Source organism: Sorex fumeus, unplaced genomic scaffold (assembly GCF_029834395.1).
Source record: "Sorex fumeus unplaced genomic scaffold, SorFum_2.1 ptg000285l, whole genome shotgun sequence".
NCBI classification, from domain to species: Eukaryota; Metazoa; Chordata; class Mammalia; order Eulipotyphla; family Soricidae; genus Sorex; species Sorex fumeus.
The window spans coordinates 333,477-352,315 of record NW_026606342.1 but is presented as its reverse complement, the minus strand read 5'-3'; the positions used below and the strand labels follow the sequence as shown (position 1 = coordinate 352,315).

Sequence of the window (18,839 nt, the reverse complement as noted above, 5' to 3'; positions counted from 1 at the left end):
GAAGTGCCGAGATCACTACCTCATCAGTTCAGGACTGAAGATCCTTCTCTGTTTATTTTGTCTGGGGGGCAACACCTGGCAATGCTCTGGGGTTACTCCTGGCGGTGCTCAGGGGGCCCATATGGGATGTTGGGCATTAAATCTGGTTGGCTGTATGCAGGGCAAGCACCCACCTGTTGTACTCTCTGGGCCCCAGGAATGAAGAACTTTTACGTCTTCCACAGTTCTAAGATACAAGCTGCAGCCCGCTGAGCTGAGGAATACTAAAGCTTCAGCGCTCTAATGTAGGACACAGGTGCCAGGTCAGAACTGGCCACTGGCCTCAGGAGAGAAAGGGAATGTGCCCATCCCCACCACGTTCACAGAGCTGCTCCCGTCCAGCCCTTAGCCTGCTGCCACAGGGCCCTGCACACAAAGCCCAGGGCGCCGGCCACCAGGACACTCTGGCTCTCTCGGTGCCAGTGGGGAAGGGTCCCCAGGTGGCGGAGGGAGGCCCATACTGCGCCTGGGAATTCCTTACCACCTCGTCTTCATCCTCATCCTCAGTTTGTGCTTCGGGGCCTGGGGCTTTGAGCGTTGCCCCTTTAAATAGCTCATCCTCTTCGTCCTCCGCTAGACTGAAAGAAAAAAAGGCATGAAAACCAAGTGGCAGTGCTGGAGAGAGAGTTCAAAGGGCTCAGCGCATGCCTGGCATGCGGGAGGCCTGGGTCTGCTCTCTGGCACTGCAAACGGTCCCCCACGCACTGCCAGGAGCCGCGCACTTGTGCTGTCAGGTGTGGTCCCCAGAGACACTATGGAAGATCAAGTCACAGCAAGGGTGATGCCTGCTCTAGATCACAGTGCCCGTGGGAAAGCCCACCCCCTCCACGCCAGTCTCCTGGTTCCCTGGATTCCCTCCACCATCTAAGTCAGAACGGTCTTTCAAACAAAGAAACCAGATCATGCCACTCTTCAGCCTGAGTTCCGATTCCAGTTTGTCCCTGAGGTCCAAGCATTAACACAGACTCCCATGACTGGGCCCCTGCCTGGTTTTGCAGCCCGTTTACCACCACCCTCCTGACCACTGCTCCTCCTTCTAGTTCTGTGTCACCTCCCCTGTGACCCCATGCTGCAGCTTTGGCATGTGCCAGTCCACTCTGGGAACTCGCCTCCCCATCCTGCGCCAGGAAAGTGTCCGTCCCCCTCTCCTCTCTCCAAAGCGGAGGACTCCCTGCCGCTTCCCTCCCAGATGCTGTTACTTGCTCTTCGAGCACGGAGCCCACTTCCCTAGGGCATGAGCATCCAGCCTCAAAGCTCCCCAGACCAAGAATCAAGCCCCGGCTGGAGAGCGCACGCAGGTGAAAGGCACCTGCTCAACCCCGCCCCCCAGAGAGGGTCCCCCCAGCCCGAGCAGGAAGGAGTGAATTCTGAGTCCAGAGCCAGGAGGAAGCCCCCAGCACCACGAGGTATGGCCCCAAGCAAAACGAAACACAAAACAAAAGAAGATCACTCTGTCGATCGCAGCGCCCCAGAGCCTCAGAGCCAGCCTTCCTCGTTCCCAATATCGAATACTGCAGACACGTGCGGGAGGGAGGGAGCGGATGAACGTGTCTCTGAGTGAGGAGCTGCCGGCTCCGAAACAGACAGCACCCGCGCCCCTAGAACCGTTAGGGGGAACCCACCTGGCACTCGGAGGGGAGCGGCTGGGTCCGAGCGCGGTGCCCGCAGGGGCAGCGCCTGCCTGCGTGCTCGCCAGCTCCCCGGCAGCTGAATCTTCCTTCAGTTCCTGAGACTGAGGCACGCCTGGACTTGGGGGCCTTGTGGCCAGAGGGTCCTCCCCGGGCTCTGACGTCACGGCCAGTCCCGTGGAAGCATCCTGTATCCCCTCGCCGGCGGGTTTCGGTGGGCCCCCTGGCCTGGCAGCAAGGGTCTCCTCACACGCCAAGTCCACGGCGACAGGGCCTGGAGGCCTGGGGGGGATGGACGTTGGGGGCGCCAAAAGCGAAGCTGGTTCTGTCCTCTCCGAGTGCCCCTCTGCGTCCAGGGGTTCCCCTCTCTTCTCAGCACCGTCCTGTGGGGCAGGGAGGGTTGGCGAAGGCGGTGGCTCGGTGTCCGTCACTGCCTGCTGCCCCGGGGACTCCTGCTTCTCCCCACGCGGGGCTCCAGAAGCTGGACCCCTGGAACCGGCCGGGCCAGACTGCTCCTGGGAGGGGCCGCGAGCTTGCTGTTCTTCTTCCTCGTCGTCTTCGCTGCTGCTCTCCCCCTTCTCTTGCTTGTGCTGGTTTAGCAGCTGAAGCGTCACCATCTGCCCAAGGAGGCAAGGAGGAGGGGACATCACTGACAGGAAACAGCAGACAGCCCTCGCCCAGAGAAACACGCTGGGCCAGCTCAACGGACTCTGCTTCTCCCTCTCTCAAGGCTGCCGCCTCTATCTGGGTAAAGACCCTCTGGGACGGCTGGCTCGAAGGGCTGGGTTCCTGAGTGCCATCCCCAGGAATGACCCCTGGGGACTGCCGGGTGTGGCCCCAAATCGAAAACGAGAGCAAGCCATTGCAGGTATGTTTTACTCCCAACAGACTGTCTTGGAACCGTTTGAAATCACAGTTTCTGAGAAGAGACTTAGGAAACAAGGCCCCATTCTGACGGTTCCCATCAGCTGCCGCCTGCACCTTGATCGTGTTCATGATGGTCCCCAGAATGGTCCTGCCCTGGTACGACTCCTCCAGCTCAAATTCGCCTCGCAAGGACTGGAATACCTGGTTCATGATCTTCTTGACCTGGGTGAAGAAGAGAGGAGGGAAAAGGGGCCTCGTGACCCACTGCCCGACTCAGGTCCTTAACGATGGCGCTGAGATCCAGAGATGAGTCTGGACAGCTGTGATGAAGGCCTGTTAGAAGTCTGCAGGGGACACCGCTGGTCACTGTGACCCTGAGGCCATGAGAGGATGCCGTGACACGGTCAGCGGCACTTGGAAAAAGGGCTCCCCAGAGCGAGTCATCAGTGGAGCACGTGTCCAGTGCCTAATGACAGACCACTGACTGCCTGGAACCAGCTCCGAGAGCCCGAGGGAACCTGCCTGCTAGATGCTTCGCCAACTCCCACTCCTCCTAAGACTCAGAGGCCCAGGAGAGGTAGCCTGGGGCGGGCACTGACAGTCAGATAAAGCTATCAGCACCCGGGATGGGCCGTATCCTCCTGCCTCAAGGACCGCTCACCGTCTCAGAGGGATCAGGCGCTTCACCCCCACGCGTCTGGGACTTGCTCTGCTCCAGGGCCCGGAGGTGCCGTTCATGCTGCTCGGTCAGGACTGAGACCTGGGCCTGGAGGGCTGAACACTGTAAAACAAAAGGATCACGTTTATTTTGTGGCCCCGTACCCTGACACCAGGTGAGATCCGCACGGAGAGGAGGAGGCCCATTGAAGCACCAAGGTTCACCTCCTGCGGCTCTGTGGTACCCACCCCGCCATCTCTGTCCCGACCTGCTAACTCCGGGCACTCTAATCCCTCTCACTTGATCACAACTCACAACATCACCTCCGTTTCCTCAACTGTCTCCTTGTTCCCAAGCATGCCCTGTTCCTAATCAAGAATATCCTGGGGAAAAGGGTGGGAGCCTTAATTCTGGCCATACAGACCTATGAACTGGCACTGGCAATAACCTATTTGCCTACGAGAAGGTCCTCCCCCTCTGAGTCAAGGGTTTTCAAGTGGGGCTGAGGAGGTGGCTCAAAGGACTGAGCGTGCGCTCTGTATGCAGGAGCCCTGGGCTTGAGCCCCGTGACGACCTGGTCCCCCGAACACTGCTGGGACTGACCCCCTAGGAGTCAAGAGTAGCTGCTTGGCACTGCCAGGCATGGGCCCCGAATAGAAATAAAGAACAACAAAAAGATTTGCAGCTGGACAGTTTAAGGAAAGATGCTGCCACGACTCTAGTGGAGGCAACACTCACACCAAGACCCCGCACCTCTCCCCCACTCACGCCGGATGGTCCCTTCGTACCCCATGCTTCATCTCAGCGCTCTGCCCATGACCTTCTGCCCATCTTCCCACATGACCAGTTACTCGTCCCTCACAGCGCAGCTCCAATCTCACCTCCTTCTGGGAACTCTGACCCAGAACCCGAGGACACTCGTCTTTGTTTCTGTCTCCTTCCTGAACTGTGAGGGTCTTCTGTTGTTGTGGTTTTAAACTTGACTTTCAGAGAGTAGTTCACAGTAACTGATCACATTCAATATTTCAACACCAATCCACCACCACTACACTTGCCCATTCTTTCCCTCCACAATTACTTCAAATTTTACCACCGCCATCCAAGCCTGCCCCAAAGGCAGATACTAAATAATTTATTTGGTATTGCTTGTTATGAGTTACACCTGGCGATGCTCAGGGGTTACTCCTGGCTCTGCACTCAGGAATTAATCCTGGCAGAGCTCGGGGGACCATATGGGATGCTGGAAATTGAACCCAGGCAGGCTGCGTGCAAGGCAAACGCCCTCCCTGCCGTACTATCACTCCGACCCAGGTTTGATTCCTCCGTCCCTCTCGGAGAGCCTGGCAAGCTACCACGAGTATCCGGCCCGCACAGCAGAGCCTGGCAAGCTCCCCGTGGCGTATTCAATCTGCCAAAAACAGTAACAAGTCTCACAATGGAGACGTTACTGGTGCCCGCTCGAGCAAATCGATGAACAACAGGAGGACCGTGCTACAGTGCTTGCTTGTTATGAGTGACAGGCCCTGTAGTAGAGATCACTAACATGTGGGCTGGTGATTTTGGGGTCCAGAAGCATCTCTGCAGTGTGTTTCTCCCTTCCGAGATTTCATTTGTGAGTCTCTGGATCATCGTTGTTAATGCGCTTCAATGGCGCCCAGAGGCAGTTTGTGGGGTGACTGCTGGGGAAACAGGAAGCCCAGGGAGATGGGAGGCGGGGCCTATTTCCAACTCCGGATGAGCCTGGAGATTTCAGTCACAAGTCCCACAGACCTGGGCTTTTCAGCAGATTCAATCTCATGCATGGGTGGAGGTTGGGGGTTGGGGGCTGGGGGTGGGCTTCAGGGACAGCCTGAGGAGGCTGGCTGTAAGCACAGTGGTAAACAGGGTTCTGGGGATTTGCGGCTGCCAGGGTTCTTTTGGGGGAGTTGGAGGGATACAGCTGCCCCCCTGTAAGGTGCCTGGATGAAATCAGTCTGGCACGGGGTAGGGAGACATCTCTGCAGCGTGTTGCTCTCTTCCAAGATTCATTTTACTGTGAGGTTTCTGAGGGCAGAGATCTTTGTAAGCCTTTCCCTTAGCACAGTTTCCAGAATACAACTGGTAATCAGGGAATCTTTGTTTAGTAGATGAAGGACTGAATAATGATGGAAATCACAGTTCAGAGTAGTCAAGCTGCTCTTCTTTCTTGTAGGTCACTGACCTGTCATCCCAAAGAAGTATTCAAACAACTGCTGATAAACAGGAGAGCTGATCAGCTGTGGGTCTTATTCTCAAGCTATTTACGGCTGGTAGGTTCCTATGAACTTACGAGACCCACGTAACCTGTTTTCCTCCACGGCGCGGGCACTCTAAGTCGGCCGGCACGCCTACCTCTGTCTGGAGCTGGAGCAGCTGCTTCTGGCTCTCGTCCCGTTGCGCACACACTTCCTGGTACTGCTGCAGGTGTTCGTCCTTGGCAGATGCCAACAGATGTTCACACTTGGCTTCCCACTGGGTCTGCAGCTCAGACTGCGCTAGGGACAGCTGCCAAGAGAAGTCAAGGCCCACAGTCAGGGACCCTGTCACGTTTAGGAAAGCCCAGCTTTCGTACGGAAAAGAAAAGGAAAAAACAGCTATGGCAAGTGCCTCTCTCCCTCTCTCCCTCTCTCTCTCTTTCTCTCTCTCTCTCTCTCTCCCCCCCCCACCTCCCTCTGGGCACTGTGGTTTGCAATACTGACACTGAAAGGTTATCAAGAAAATCCCCTTTCCCTACTTTTTAACACTCAGATCTTGTCCAGCGTGATCACTCCCAGCTGTTCTTGTCATACTGGCCCCTCCTCTATCTTACCTACCCTCAGCTCCACACACACTTGTGGTTAGTTCCAACCACTGACCAGTCCTCCTAGCTCCTGTTTTCCCTGGCCATGGATATTATTAGTCTTCTACTATATACTTTTATATACCCCAAATAAGTGCAATCATTCTATTATCTGCCCCCTCCTTCTGACTCATTTCACTCAGCATGCTGTTCTCCATATCCGTCCATTTATAGACAAATTTCATGACTTCATTTTTTCCTAACTGCTGCACAGTATTCCATTGTGTAGATATACTGTAGTTTCTTTAACGATTCATCTATTCTTGGGCACCTGGGTTGAGGAAACAACTTTTGAAACCAATTTTGACCTTCATTAGGACCACAGGACCTCAATAGATTGAAGCACACGCTCTTCCTGTACACAGGAAGCGGGTTCAATCCCGCTTCACAGGCAGGGGCCAGAGAGCACCAAACTGGGCAAGGCTAGTGTGGCACATACACGCAAAAGAAAGACCTTAGTGAGGGGTTTTGTCTGTTTCTTTTGGGGTCACAACCTCAGACACTCAGTTACTCTTGGCTCTTTGCTCAGGAATCACTCCTGCTGGTGCTCAGGGACCATATGGGATGCCAGGGATTGACCCCAGGTCAGCTGCATGCAAGGCAAGCGCTTTGCTGCTGCCCTATCATTCTACCCTCAGAAATGTGGATCTTTAATGAAAGCAGGAAGATGCAATTAGTTACCAGACTCCAAAAGGCACTCTACCCACTACCTTTTCTGTGCCTCTAGCCACATTCATTGGTCTCCAGAAAGTGATAATACTATTACATTTTTCAAGTCCTGGGCCCCAAACTGATAGACATTTATTTTTGTCAAAATTCCCAGAGGCAGGGAAATCATTAATAATACTGTAAACCACAAAACCTCAATCAATAAAAATATAAAAAAATTCCTAGCAGTGATAAAAGCAAGGGCACCACTAAAATGGGCATACAAATGAATATAAATGACTTTATGAACTTACAGTGTAAAATCTGCTGCCAAATGGGCCAGAGACAGAGCTGTGGGCAGCCACTCTCCCCAGTTCTCTGATCCAGTAACTAAATCCCTCTTTTTTTTTAAAATTTTTTTTTGCTTTTTGGGCCACACCCAGCAATGCTCAGGGAATACTCCTGGCTCTGCACTCAGGCATTACTCCTGGCAGTGCTCGGGGAACCATATGGGATGCTGGGGATCGAACCTGGGTCGGCTGCGTGCAAGGCAAACGCCCTCCCCGCTGTGCTCTCGCTCGGGCCCCTAAATCCCTCCTTTTCAAAGATACTCTGCATTCAGAAGATGGTGCCAGGTGTTCAGACTTTGGCCTGACCCTGTTTGAAATTAGTTTTTCATAAAGACATTTTCACAGGAGGCCAGAGTGATAGATCGTTCAGCTGGCAGAGAGCTTGCCTTGCACGAGGTTCAACCCCAGATTCAATCCTGGGTTCAATCCCAGGTACCACATGTGGGCCCCTGAACACCACCCAGAGTGATCCCTAGGTACAAAGACAGGTTAGAGAGTGGAGTGAGTCCTGGTCCAAATACAGAGGGGGGGAGGGGGATAGGGAAGGAGAGAGAAAGAGGGAGGGAGGAGGAGAGAGAGAGAGAGGGAGAGGATGAGAAAGGAGAAGGAGAGAGAAAGGGAGACAGAAAGGACTTTTTTACGGATGGGAATGCAGCTCAGCCGCGAAGTGCCTTGCATACATGAGACTTGCGTTCAACCCCAACACACACACACACACACACACACACACACACACACACACCCAGACTGGGCCGAGAGGGAACGTTGCATGAGGGAGGCCCAAGTTTGATCCCTGGCACTGTGTCATCCCCTGAGATGCAGAATTTAACCCAAGTACTATAACCAGAAGTGACCCAGAAAACATGTATTTTTCCCTTTTGACTTATATGACTAAAAAATTTCACTCAAGTTTCAATAAAGAAAAAAGTGGGGCCACAGAGATAGTGCAGTGGGTAGAGCACTTGTCATGAACACAGCTGACCTGGGCTCAATACCCCAGGCCCCACATGGTCCTCTGAGTACCACAAGCAGTGACCTCTCAGCACGGTCCCAGGAGTAGCCCCAGATCACCTCTGGGTGTGGCCTAAAAACTAGAATAATACAAGAATAAGAAAATAAGATGAGGGGGCTGGAGTGATAGTACAGTGGGTAGGGCGTTTGCCTTACACGTGGCCGACCCGGGTTCGATTCCCAGTATCCCATCTGGTCCCCTGAGTACTGCCAGAAGTAATTCCTGAGTGCAGAGGCAGGAGTAGCCCCTGAGCATCGCTGGGTGTGACCCAAAAAGAAAAAAAAAAAGAAAATAAGACGAAATGGGAGATTTCTCTACTGGACCCTGCCTGCCTCTTCTGCATCAGCTGGACTGCTTTCCTCCACTGTTCAACAACTACGGAGCAGTCATACTAAAGGCCAAGGAAGAAGCTAGCAGCTCCTGTAGTTCCTTTATTCCCAAATGTGCACCTGGCTCCCGTTACCTGCTCCGCAGCCGCCTGGTCTGTAGACACCCGAGCCTTTTTCAGGAGCTGCTTGAGTTTGTCCAGTTCCTCCTGGTGTGCTTTGCGGATTTCATCTATCTCCTCCTCGGCCTGGCAGCGCTCCTGTGCGGACTTCTTCTTCCTTTCTGAAAGGCTCTTCGGAACAAGGGAACCACAATCAGCTCAAGCTGTTCACTAGGAGAGATGGGGTGGGTGGCAACAGATACTGACATCTCTGGGTTCTTACCTTATTTCTGGAAAGAATGCCTTTTTGGTCTGTGTTCCCCTATTCATTAGCATTCTTGGTTACTCGGTGACAAAAAGGAAAACAAGAAGAAAGTATACCTTCCGTAAGACGAGGCAAAAATCCTTAGCAGTGGTGAGGACACCAGGAAATGGACTCTATCCCTGGGGGAAATATATGGGCTCTCTCTCTTTAGATGGCAATTCTGTGAAAATTACTGTCAAAATACTGAGAATGCCACAAAATACTGGCAAAACACTGGGAATTCCACAAATTACTATTTTTCTTAAAGCACTGTGATTTACAAAGTTCTTCATAATAGTTTCAGGCATACAACGTTCAACTATAAACCTGCCACCAGCGTGAACTTCTCTAATTTTCCTTCAGGAAGCAATAAATCAAGTCCAAAAAGACTGTGACAAGGGCTGGAGAGAGAGTACAAAAAGTGAATGCTTGTCTTGCACAAAGTGACCCATGGTTCGAGCCCTTGAACCATACCCCTGTACCATGGTCCCTCAAGCACTGCTAGGAGCGATCCCTGAGCAGCCAAGAGAGGCCACAAAATAAGACAAAAAACCTTGTGCTACAAAGATGGGCACCATTGTGGTCTCAGTGACAATGAAACTCTGAAAATGCCAAAATCTAGAAGGAACTGGACTTGCTCTCAAAAAACAATCAGGTTAAATCACAGAAGGCACGGAAAATGCAGACTAGAGCTTATCCCCTACAAAGCCCCTAAGTCAGCAGGGCTTTACCTGGGAGCTTTACTGATACCCGAGAACACTGTTCTTTCCTGGAACAGAGGCAGAAACCCCAGGCGGTGCTGGGACAGTGCCACTGCCTTCCCGTCACTGCCACACATGCCAAGCGGGATCCGGGCAGTGCTGCCGTCTGCAATTGCAGGACCTCAAGTATGCCATCTGCGGTGCTTGCCAACTGAGGGCAAATGTCACAACTGCCGTGATGAGTACCACGACCAGTGTGCAACCCCTATCGCACTGTGGCAAAGTGTGTGTACCCCCTCCCTGGCCATCACAGCAGCAACAACGACAAAGGGAAGGGAAGTGGAAAAGGAGAAAAAAGATCGGAATGTTTTGTTTCTCAATGCAGTAACTCACATCCACCTATTAACACACAAAAAGATACCTACAAGGGTAAGAGACAGCAAAAGTACTCAGAGTACCTACGACTCACAAAGGATTTAAAATCCTTAATACTGCTTACAAATCAAACTGATATAATCCGATTAAGGTTAAAGAACATTAGAAATTTAAAAAGAAATGCAAATAGATATTAACTATATAAAAGCTCACTACTCATAAACATACATAATACAACAAGACAAAAAATTCGACCCAAAATATCAAAAATATTAAAAAAAAAAACACGTGAGACGGAGTGATAGTATAGTGGGTAGGATGTTTGCTTTGCATGTGGCCAACCCAGGACATCCCACATGGTCCTCTGAGTACCACTAAGTGATGCCTGGGTGCAGAGCCAGGAGAAACCCCTGAACATTCCTGGGTGTGACCCCAAAACAAAAACAAATGGATACATGCACAGTTGGAATGTGGAAAAATAGGTTTGTCCAATAGTCCTAGAAATGCGACTAGCATACATTTTGAGTGTGAAACCTGGCAATACTAAAATGTTTTTCTGAAACATAGCATCTGATCTGACCCAGCATTTATGATTTAAGTAAACTAGCCTATGAAAATGTCAAAATTATGAAATAATAATAACAATTTGTAGCAAAGTGGTCACAATTATTGAATAGTAAAAACATTGGTATCTATCAACAGGTAGTTAGATAAATATAACTTCATTGTGGATTACTCTGCAATAGTTAGAAAGAATTAAGAGGGGCCACAGAGACAGAACAAGTGTTAAGGCACTTTCCTGGCACGCTGCTGTCCCCTATTCAAATCCCTGACACCACATCAAGTCAGCCAATCGCCACTCCTGAGCAGAGTTGGGAAAAGGCACTGAGCACAAGAATTTGTCCTAAACCCCTTCTCCATAAACAAGAGGGACAGTCTGGCAGGTAAGGCATTTGCTTTACACGCAGCTAACCTGCATTTGACCCTGGTATCCCATAGTATCTTCTAAGAACCGCCAGGAGTGGTTCCGGAGTGCAGAGCCTTGAGCACCACCCAAAGTGGCCCCCAAACCAAACCAAACCAAACCAAGAACAAGAAAGAGTTTAGTTTTATTAGCCCAGTGTCCATGATATAAAAAGGTATTAAGGGGCCAGAGAAAAAGTACAAGGAGTAAAAGCTCATGGCTTACATGTGGTTGATCCCAGGTTGACTTCTAGTACCTCGGATGGTCCCCCCGAGCCCAGCCCAGGAGTGATCTCTGAGCACAGAGCCAGGAGTCTGCCCTGAGCACTGCCGGGTGCGGCCACCCCCCAAAAAAGAGAGAAGGTGCAGTGGCCAGAGCATAGTTCAGCAGCAGGGCACTTGCCTTGGATGCAGACAACACAAGTTTGATTACTATCATCCAATATGGTCCCCTCATTAGGAGTGATCCCTGAGTGCAGAGCCAGGAATAAGTCCTGAGCACTGCTGAGCTGGGGGTGATGAGACAGAGGGAGAGAGGTAGTGGAGGGGGGTGGAGGAGGGAGGGAGGAAGGGAGGGAGGGAGGCAAAGAGAGAGTGAGAGAATGCAAGAATATTTTTTCTTTTTTTTCTTTCTGGGTCACACCCGGTGATGCACAGAGGTGACTCCTAGCTCTGCACTCAGGAATTACCCCTGGCGGTGCTCGGGGGACCATATGGGATGCTGGGAATCAAACCTGGGTTGGCTGCGTGCAAGGAAAACGCCCTATCTGCTGTGCTATTGCTCCTGCCCAGAGAGATCATTTCTTTTTCTTTTTTCTTTTTTTTTTGCTTTTTGGGTCACTCCTGGCTCTTCACTCAGGAATTATCCCTGGCGGTGCTCGGGGGACCATATGGGATGCTGGGAATCGAACCCGGGCTGGCTGCGTGCAAGGCAAACACCCTACCCACTGTGCTATTGCTCCAGCCCCGAGAGATCATTTCTTAAGCAGTTAATCCTATGTGGCTCCAGTAGCCACTCGGGCGAGGTGAGAACCCTCATGCACTCACCTTTTCCAGAGACTCCTTCTCGGCTCGAAGGTCGGTGAGCTCCTCCTCCAAGGCTGTCACCTTGAGTTCTAGCTGCTTCCGGCTCTGCTTTTCCGTTTTGAGTTTGGACTGTGCTTGTTCAGAGGCTTCTTGGAACTCTGCGATGGAACAGCAGAGACTCGGATAGAGCAGAGCCAGGCCGGACTCTAAGCAGCCCAGAGCTCCTTCCCGCTGTTTCCTGCCGCCCCCTCCCCATCTTGCCCTGACCGCCTTCCTCTCCTCCTCCATCTCCTCACCCCCTGACAGTATCTCACCCTCACAAAGCCCTAACCAGACCCGTCTCTAATCTTGTTCCAGGCTCTTTCATAGAACCCAGGTGAGATGGTCTCGACTTTCCTGGGAGTTGGGACATTTTGCAGCATTTGCTTCTAACAGCTGTTCTCAAATAAACCTATCTGAAAAAAAAAATTTTTTTAAGAGGGGAGTCTGGGGCTAGAGTGATAGCACAGCGTGTAGAGCATTTGCCTTGCACGCAACTGACCCGGGTTCGATTCCCAGCATCCCATGTGGTCCCCTGAGCACCGCCAGGAATAATTCCTGATTGCAGAGCCAGGAGTAAACCCCGTGCATTGCTGGGTGTGACCTCCCCCGCCCCCCAAAAAAAAGCAAAACAAGAGGGGAGTCTGGATCACATCGAGCTGAGCTGGGTCATTCCTGACGGTGCTTGGGGACCATACGTGGTACCAGGGATTGAACCCGAAGCAAGCAACCAAGGCTTTACCCCTGGTACTACCTCTCTGGTTCCTGAAATATTTTTTTAGTGTAATACATGGAAAAAGAAAAAAAAAATAAAAGAGTTCCAGGGTCTTGAACTCACAACCTCAGACATGCAAAACAGGTGTTCAGATGCCAGGAGGAACCCTGAGCATTGCCAGGTATGGCCCCAAAACAAAAACAAAACAAAAACATGTTCTCTACCACTAAGCTACACTGTCGGCCTGAAATTTATTTGGAGAACTTGAGAGACTTGTGTGGTGCTCTTGAGAGAACTGTTACAGGGAAGCCTGGAAACAGAAAGGGGGGGATATGTATGACACTAAACTCCCCTGATCAGTTCCTGGCCCCGGATGATCTCCCACCAGGGTCAGGAACCTACTTCCTGTCAAGGCTATTTGGGCATCTCCATCACTCGCTGGCTGTTTGAAACAGGCAGGCAGGCTGCAGGCAGCCATGAGAAGCACATGTTGGTCCTGTCACATACCAGGCCAGGAGACCCAAGGGACTCTGTGGGCCTTCTATAGCCCACGGGCCAGAGGTTCCCCATACCCGCTGGAAAGGGAAAGGCACTGAATTTCAAGGCATCATTTATGAGCAGACATTAGTGATATTCAGTTTCCCCCACGAGTGAGGAAACTCCGCTTCCTCCCAACCTTGCCGCTGCTTTAGCTGCACCTGCTCTCTGGTCCCACCTGTTTCCTCCACAGGTGTCTATAAACTGCATGGATGAATCCAGAGCCTGAATTCAAGAACCTTCTATTCGAGTGTCCTGACTTGAGCACTGCGGTTTGTGCCCAGCACTGAGGAAAGACCTTCACAAAGGGGAGCAAGACACGGACTCGGCCCCCCTGCATTCTATGGGGGGAGACATAAGCCCTGCCACTGGCACTGGTCAAAGGCTAACTGTGACAATGCACCCATGCCAAAAAATGCTATGTAAGAAATCAGGAAAGTCCCTTAAAAAAAAGAAAATATCAGGTTTTAGAGAGAACAGAGGCAAATGCCAGATGGTAAACACACCAGGTCCAAAGAACAGCATAGACAAAAAAAGGAAATCAGGAAGTATGGGATGTGCTGAGGCAATCAACAAGCTGGCTGGTATCCTGGGTGAATTGGGCAATGGAACAGAAATAAGCCAGGCAGGGGGCCTGGACTCTCAGGGTTCAGAGTTGCAACCTAGCCGGTAGGAAAGTACCTGCTGCTGCTTCTGTAATGTTTGGTTTGGTTCGAGGTCCACACCCATCCTGGCTCTGTCCTCAGGGATCACTCCTGGCTGGCTTGGGGGACTCTCTGGGGTACCAGGAATGAACCCAGGCTGCCTGTGTGCAAGGCATGAGCCCTACCGGCTGGACCACCTCTCCAGCCCCAGAACCAGCTTTGTAAACTCCCGTTGTGCTCAAGACTAGGGAACACACAAGTTTTTTCAGGCCCGGGGGCGAATCACTAAATGCCAAAGCTGCTGAAGCCAATGGTCGCCCAAGCAGAGCAGAAGTGTGGCCACGAACCAGAATTGGAGACGGAGGAAGACTCAGTGCTCTGCTTGTCTGCTATGGAATCATGCAGAAACCTGGGCCTTCATTTTTTGTTTGGTCCAACACAAATGTCATGAGGATTATGTCAAGAGGATTAGAAAAAACACACGCTAATTCCTCAAGTTTCCAGGCCAAGTCCCCGCCCCCTTCCCCAGGACCTGCCTGAGCGCTCGGCCTGCAGCCTGGCCAGCTGGGTCCTGAGGAGGTCCATCTCCTTGGAGCTGTCGCTCAGCTGCACCTGCAGCTCGGTCTCTTTCTTCTGGTGCGCTGTCACCTTCAGCTGCAAGTGAGATACCTGTGCAGTGGCTGCAGCTAACTCTTCTGTCACCTTGGCCTAAAGAGAAACAAAGGAAAAAAAGAAAACAAACTTTAAAGGAGGTGACATCAAAGTGATCAACCAACCTCACACACAGGCTAAATAAACCGGTGCAAAGGAGCTAAGGCTATCTCCAACCTTGATTAAATCCAAATCAGCAAGGGGCTCGCCTTGCCTGTGCTGGCCCTAGAGAGATGTGCAGCACCACACATGGTGTCCCCAGCATGGCCAGGAGTGACCTCTGAGGACAGAGCCAGGAGTAAGAAGTCTTGAGTGCCACCAGATATGGTCCAAACCCCAATTCCCCGCCAAAAATCAAAAATCAAAGTCTTCAAAATGTGTGATCACTGACTCAGGAATTCCCTTGAAGAAATTTGTCCCTAGGAAACATTACATGGGGTTTCATGTTGCTACGAGGACGTTCGAGCCAGCATTGTTCATCATAAAAACTGGGTGTGATCAAGCAAATCATAATAGGTTTATCCTGTATGTTTCTAATAGAAAAGTACTACAAGGGGCCAGCGATGGTACAGCAGGTAAGGTACTTTCCGAGCATGAGCCGGACCCAGGTTCAATCCCTAGCACCCCAGATGGTGCCCTGAGCCTGCCAGGAGTGACCGCTGAGCGCAAAGCCAGGAGTAAACTCTGAGCACAGCTGGGTGTGGTCCAAAAACAAAACACAAACAAAAAAATAATAATATAAAAAATACCCGGTTAGAATACAGTGACACGGGACATTGAACATTGCTAAATAAATGCAAGTAGATCTTCAAATACATTTGACGTGATTTTATTTTGGTAACATTTATGTGAAGAAGAGAGTCTGAATGTTTTGATTCTTAGTAATATAGACAGAAGAGTGCTGGGTGCCTTATATTTTTCTTTTTGTTTGTCAGTTTATATATACTTTTATAACATGAAATTTTTCTTGAGAAGACAATGTTTTGGTAACTCAAAAATTAAAGCTATAAAAAAGTAAACAATGAGAAATTTGGCCTTGCCCTTTCCCTTATTTTCCCTTCCTTGCTCCACACGGATGTCCATTCAGTGGTGATAGCACAGCGGGTAGGGCGTTTGCCTTGCACGCGGCTGACCTGGCCAACCCGAGTTCTATTCCTCTGCCCCTCTTGGAGAGCCTGGCAAGATACTGAGAGTGTCTCGTCCACACGGCAAAGCCTGGCAAGCTCCCCGTGATGTACTCGATATGCCAAACACAGTAACAATGGTCACATTGGAGATGTTACTGGGCCCGCTCGAGCAAATCGATGAACAACAGGAGGCTAGTGCTAGTGCTACATAACCACCAATACTTCTCTTCATAGGTGGCAAAACATGAACTCTCTATAACTACAGACAACAACTGTCGTCTACAAGCTGTTCACTCGAGTCATCCTGAATAGGATTAGCAGAACACTAGATGAAGGACAACCATGCAAGCAAGCTGGGTTCCGAAAAGGATTCAGCACAATCGACCATATCCACACGATAATCAAGCTCACTGAGGTTCCTTGGGAGTTCAAGATGCCACTCTGTCTAACGTTCATTGATTTAAAGAAGGCATTTGATTCTATTGAGACGGAAGCACTCATGGAAGCCCTAGCCAAAGAGGGTACAGTACATCAGGATCCTCCGTGAACTGTATTACGGATTCACTACCAGGATCTCACCATTCTACAAAGAAGTGATCAAGTGATCGTTGATGTCAAGAGAGGGGTTTGGCAGGGTGATACCATTTCACCGAAACTCTTCAGTGCCACCCTCGAGAACGTATTGCAATGACTGGAATGGGAAGGAATGGGAGTGAAGATAGATGGTCGGCCACTACACCACCTCTGCTTCGCTGATGACATCGTTCTAATAACACCAAACATTAGCCAAGCGGCACAAACTCTGGCCGACTTTGACTGTGAGTAAGGAAAGGTCAGACTACAGCTGAATCTCACGAAGATAATGTTTATGAGAAACAGTCTCGTTCCTGACGTTCCATTCACTCTGAATGGAACGAACATCTCCAAATGCAACAGTTATGTGTACCTAGGTCGAGAAGTCAACATGACGAATGACCTGGCACCTGAGTTACGCAGGAGGAAAAGAGTGGCTTGGAATGCCTTCAAGAACGTCAAAGAAATAGCTAAGAGGACGAAGAACCTCCAGCTCCGAGCACATCTCTTCGATTCCACTGTTCTTCCTGCATTAACATACACCTCAGACACCTGGGCCCTACGAAAACAGCATGAGAACGCTATTCACGTCTCCCAAAGAGGAATCGAAAGAGCTATGCTTGGAGTATCACGCTTCACTCAAGTGAGAGAAAGAATCTGGAGTTCGACCTCGTTGACGATCAAGAATCAGGGATGCTGTCTTGTTTGCTGAGGCACTGAAAATCAGATGGGCTGGACACATAATGAGATTTGGAGACGACCGCTGGACTAGAGTCATTACCAACAGGATTCCATGGGACGTCAAAAGATCGCATGGCTGCCTACCTACAAGATGGTCAGACTTCTTCGTCAAGACCCTGAATGATCAGTTTGAGGCTCTTCGTGTTCCTGGAGTGAGCAGATACCATTGGGCACTAGCAGATACTAGCACACGACAGGGATGAATGGAGACGTTACTGGCACCCGCTTGAGCAAATCGATGAGTAATGGGATGTCAAGTGATCAAGTGTGATCAAGTGATCAAGATACACACACACACACACACACACACACACCTTCTTTCTTTTTAAAAGTAACCACATTTGAGGGGTGGCAGGAAGATGGTATAGAGACCATTAGGAAGTAGACGGGACGGGTAAGTCTGTCCAGAGGAATGCTCCCAATCCTTAACCTGGGCTTCTCTCTCAGCTATTTTACCTTCTCTTGTTCAGCATGCAATATTCTTGCCTGTGTGTTTTCTGTGGCTGTTTGAAGGGAGCTATTCCTCTTCTCCATCAACAGGTTACTCTGCTCAACATATCTGCAAAATAAAAGGGAAACACTTACCACGCACCAAAGGAATACCAGCTCCAAAGCAGCACAGGGGCCCTCCTTGCCCTCCTCCCTCCTTGGAGCGCAGCTCATTGGAAACCCAGGTACTGTGTGCTTCCCAGCCCACGCTGCAACCACAAGAAAGACAGCCTTTCCGGAAGCCTTGTGCTCTCCTCAGTTCCGAAGTAATCAAAGAGAGGAGCAAGATCCCGGGTTGGGCTGCTTTGAATTTGCTTAATGATGGGGACAGGAACTCAAGACTATCGATCTGGAAGTACTCAGAGGCAACCGCTACCTCATTGCTGTGGTCACTCCCCAGGGAGCGTCGGGGCCGTCCATGCAGTATGGGAGGTAATACCTGAAGCTCCTGCATGGAACACATGCCCTACACCCCATGGAGCCATCGCAGGGGCCCTAGATCACAATTCACTTCGTTTGTCTGGAGGCGCATCTGGTCACATACGCTCAGGGTCTAGTCCTGGCTCCAAGCTCGGGAGGAGCCCCTGGCATTGCTTGAGGAATCACCTGTGGTGACAGGGATTAAACTAGAGCCAGGGATTAAACCAGATTAAACTAGAGCATGTGAGGCAAGTGCCTTACCTTGTGTATGAGAGCCCCGAGCAATTTCCCTCAGTGAAATCCTATCTGCCATGATAGATTTTCCTGTCTAGGTCTAGGTCATTTTTTTTCCCTTTACTTTTATTTACTTATTGGCTTTTGGGGTCATACCCAGCGATGCTCAAGTGTTCTTCCTGGCTCTGCACTCAGGAATTAACTCCTGGCAGTGCTTAGGGGACCATATGGGATGCCAGGGATCGAACCCGGGTTGACCAGGTACAAGGCAAACACCCTACCCGCCGAACTATCACTCTGGCTCCCAAATTATATTCTTCTGTGAAGAGCTATTTAAACTCTTTTTTTTTTTCTTTTTGGGTCACATCCAGCAATGCACAGGGGCTACTCCTGACTCTGCACTCAGGAATTACTCCTAGCCATGCTCAAGGATCATATGGGATGCTGGGAATCGAACCCGGGTTGGGGGCATGCACGGCAAAAACCCTCCCTGCTACGCTATCACTCCAGCCCCAATGTCTGGGTCTTGAGATGGAAGTAGGTGTGAAATCCTGGATAACAAAAGAGCCCATTCACACAGCAGAGGGGGAAAGTATCAATGTTGGCAGTGAGGAAGCTAGGGATAGCAGGAGTCCGTAAAATGTCCAAACCTACACAGCAAAATAAGGGCAGAGGGCCATGAGGGCCAGGGAACTAGTTCAGGAGTAGAGCGTCCGCCTGGGTTCAATCCCCAACACCAACATGGCGCCACCAAGCATGACCCAGAGGCCTGCAGGAACCACCCCAGTAGGCCTCGAGGTGTCCACCCTGCAGG

General features: G+C 50.8%; 1 protein-coding gene across 1 annotated transcript in view; it reads right to left on the bottom strand.

Annotated features, from left to right (window-relative positions):
- FKBP15 (FKBP prolyl isomerase family member 15) overlaps positions 1–18,839 on the bottom strand; it is a 60,563-nt gene that overhangs the window by 1,409 nt on the left and 40,315 nt on the right. The window contains exons 19-27 of the mRNA XM_056109512.1: positions 17,339–17,441; positions 14,327–14,498; positions 11,877–12,013; positions 8,523–8,678; positions 5,563–5,715; positions 3,196–3,315; positions 2,649–2,756; positions 1,662–2,284; positions 521–617 (exon numbers count right to left, since the gene is read on the bottom strand). Of these exons, the coding sequence (XP_055965487.1) occupies positions 521–617; positions 1,662–2,284; positions 2,649–2,756; positions 3,196–3,315; positions 5,563–5,715; positions 8,523–8,678; positions 11,877–12,013; positions 14,327–14,498; positions 17,339–17,441 (1,669 nt within the window). The remainder of the gene's footprint in view (positions 1–520; positions 618–1,661; positions 2,285–2,648; positions 2,757–3,195; positions 3,316–5,562; positions 5,716–8,522; positions 8,679–11,876; positions 12,014–14,326; positions 14,499–17,338; positions 17,442–18,839) is intronic.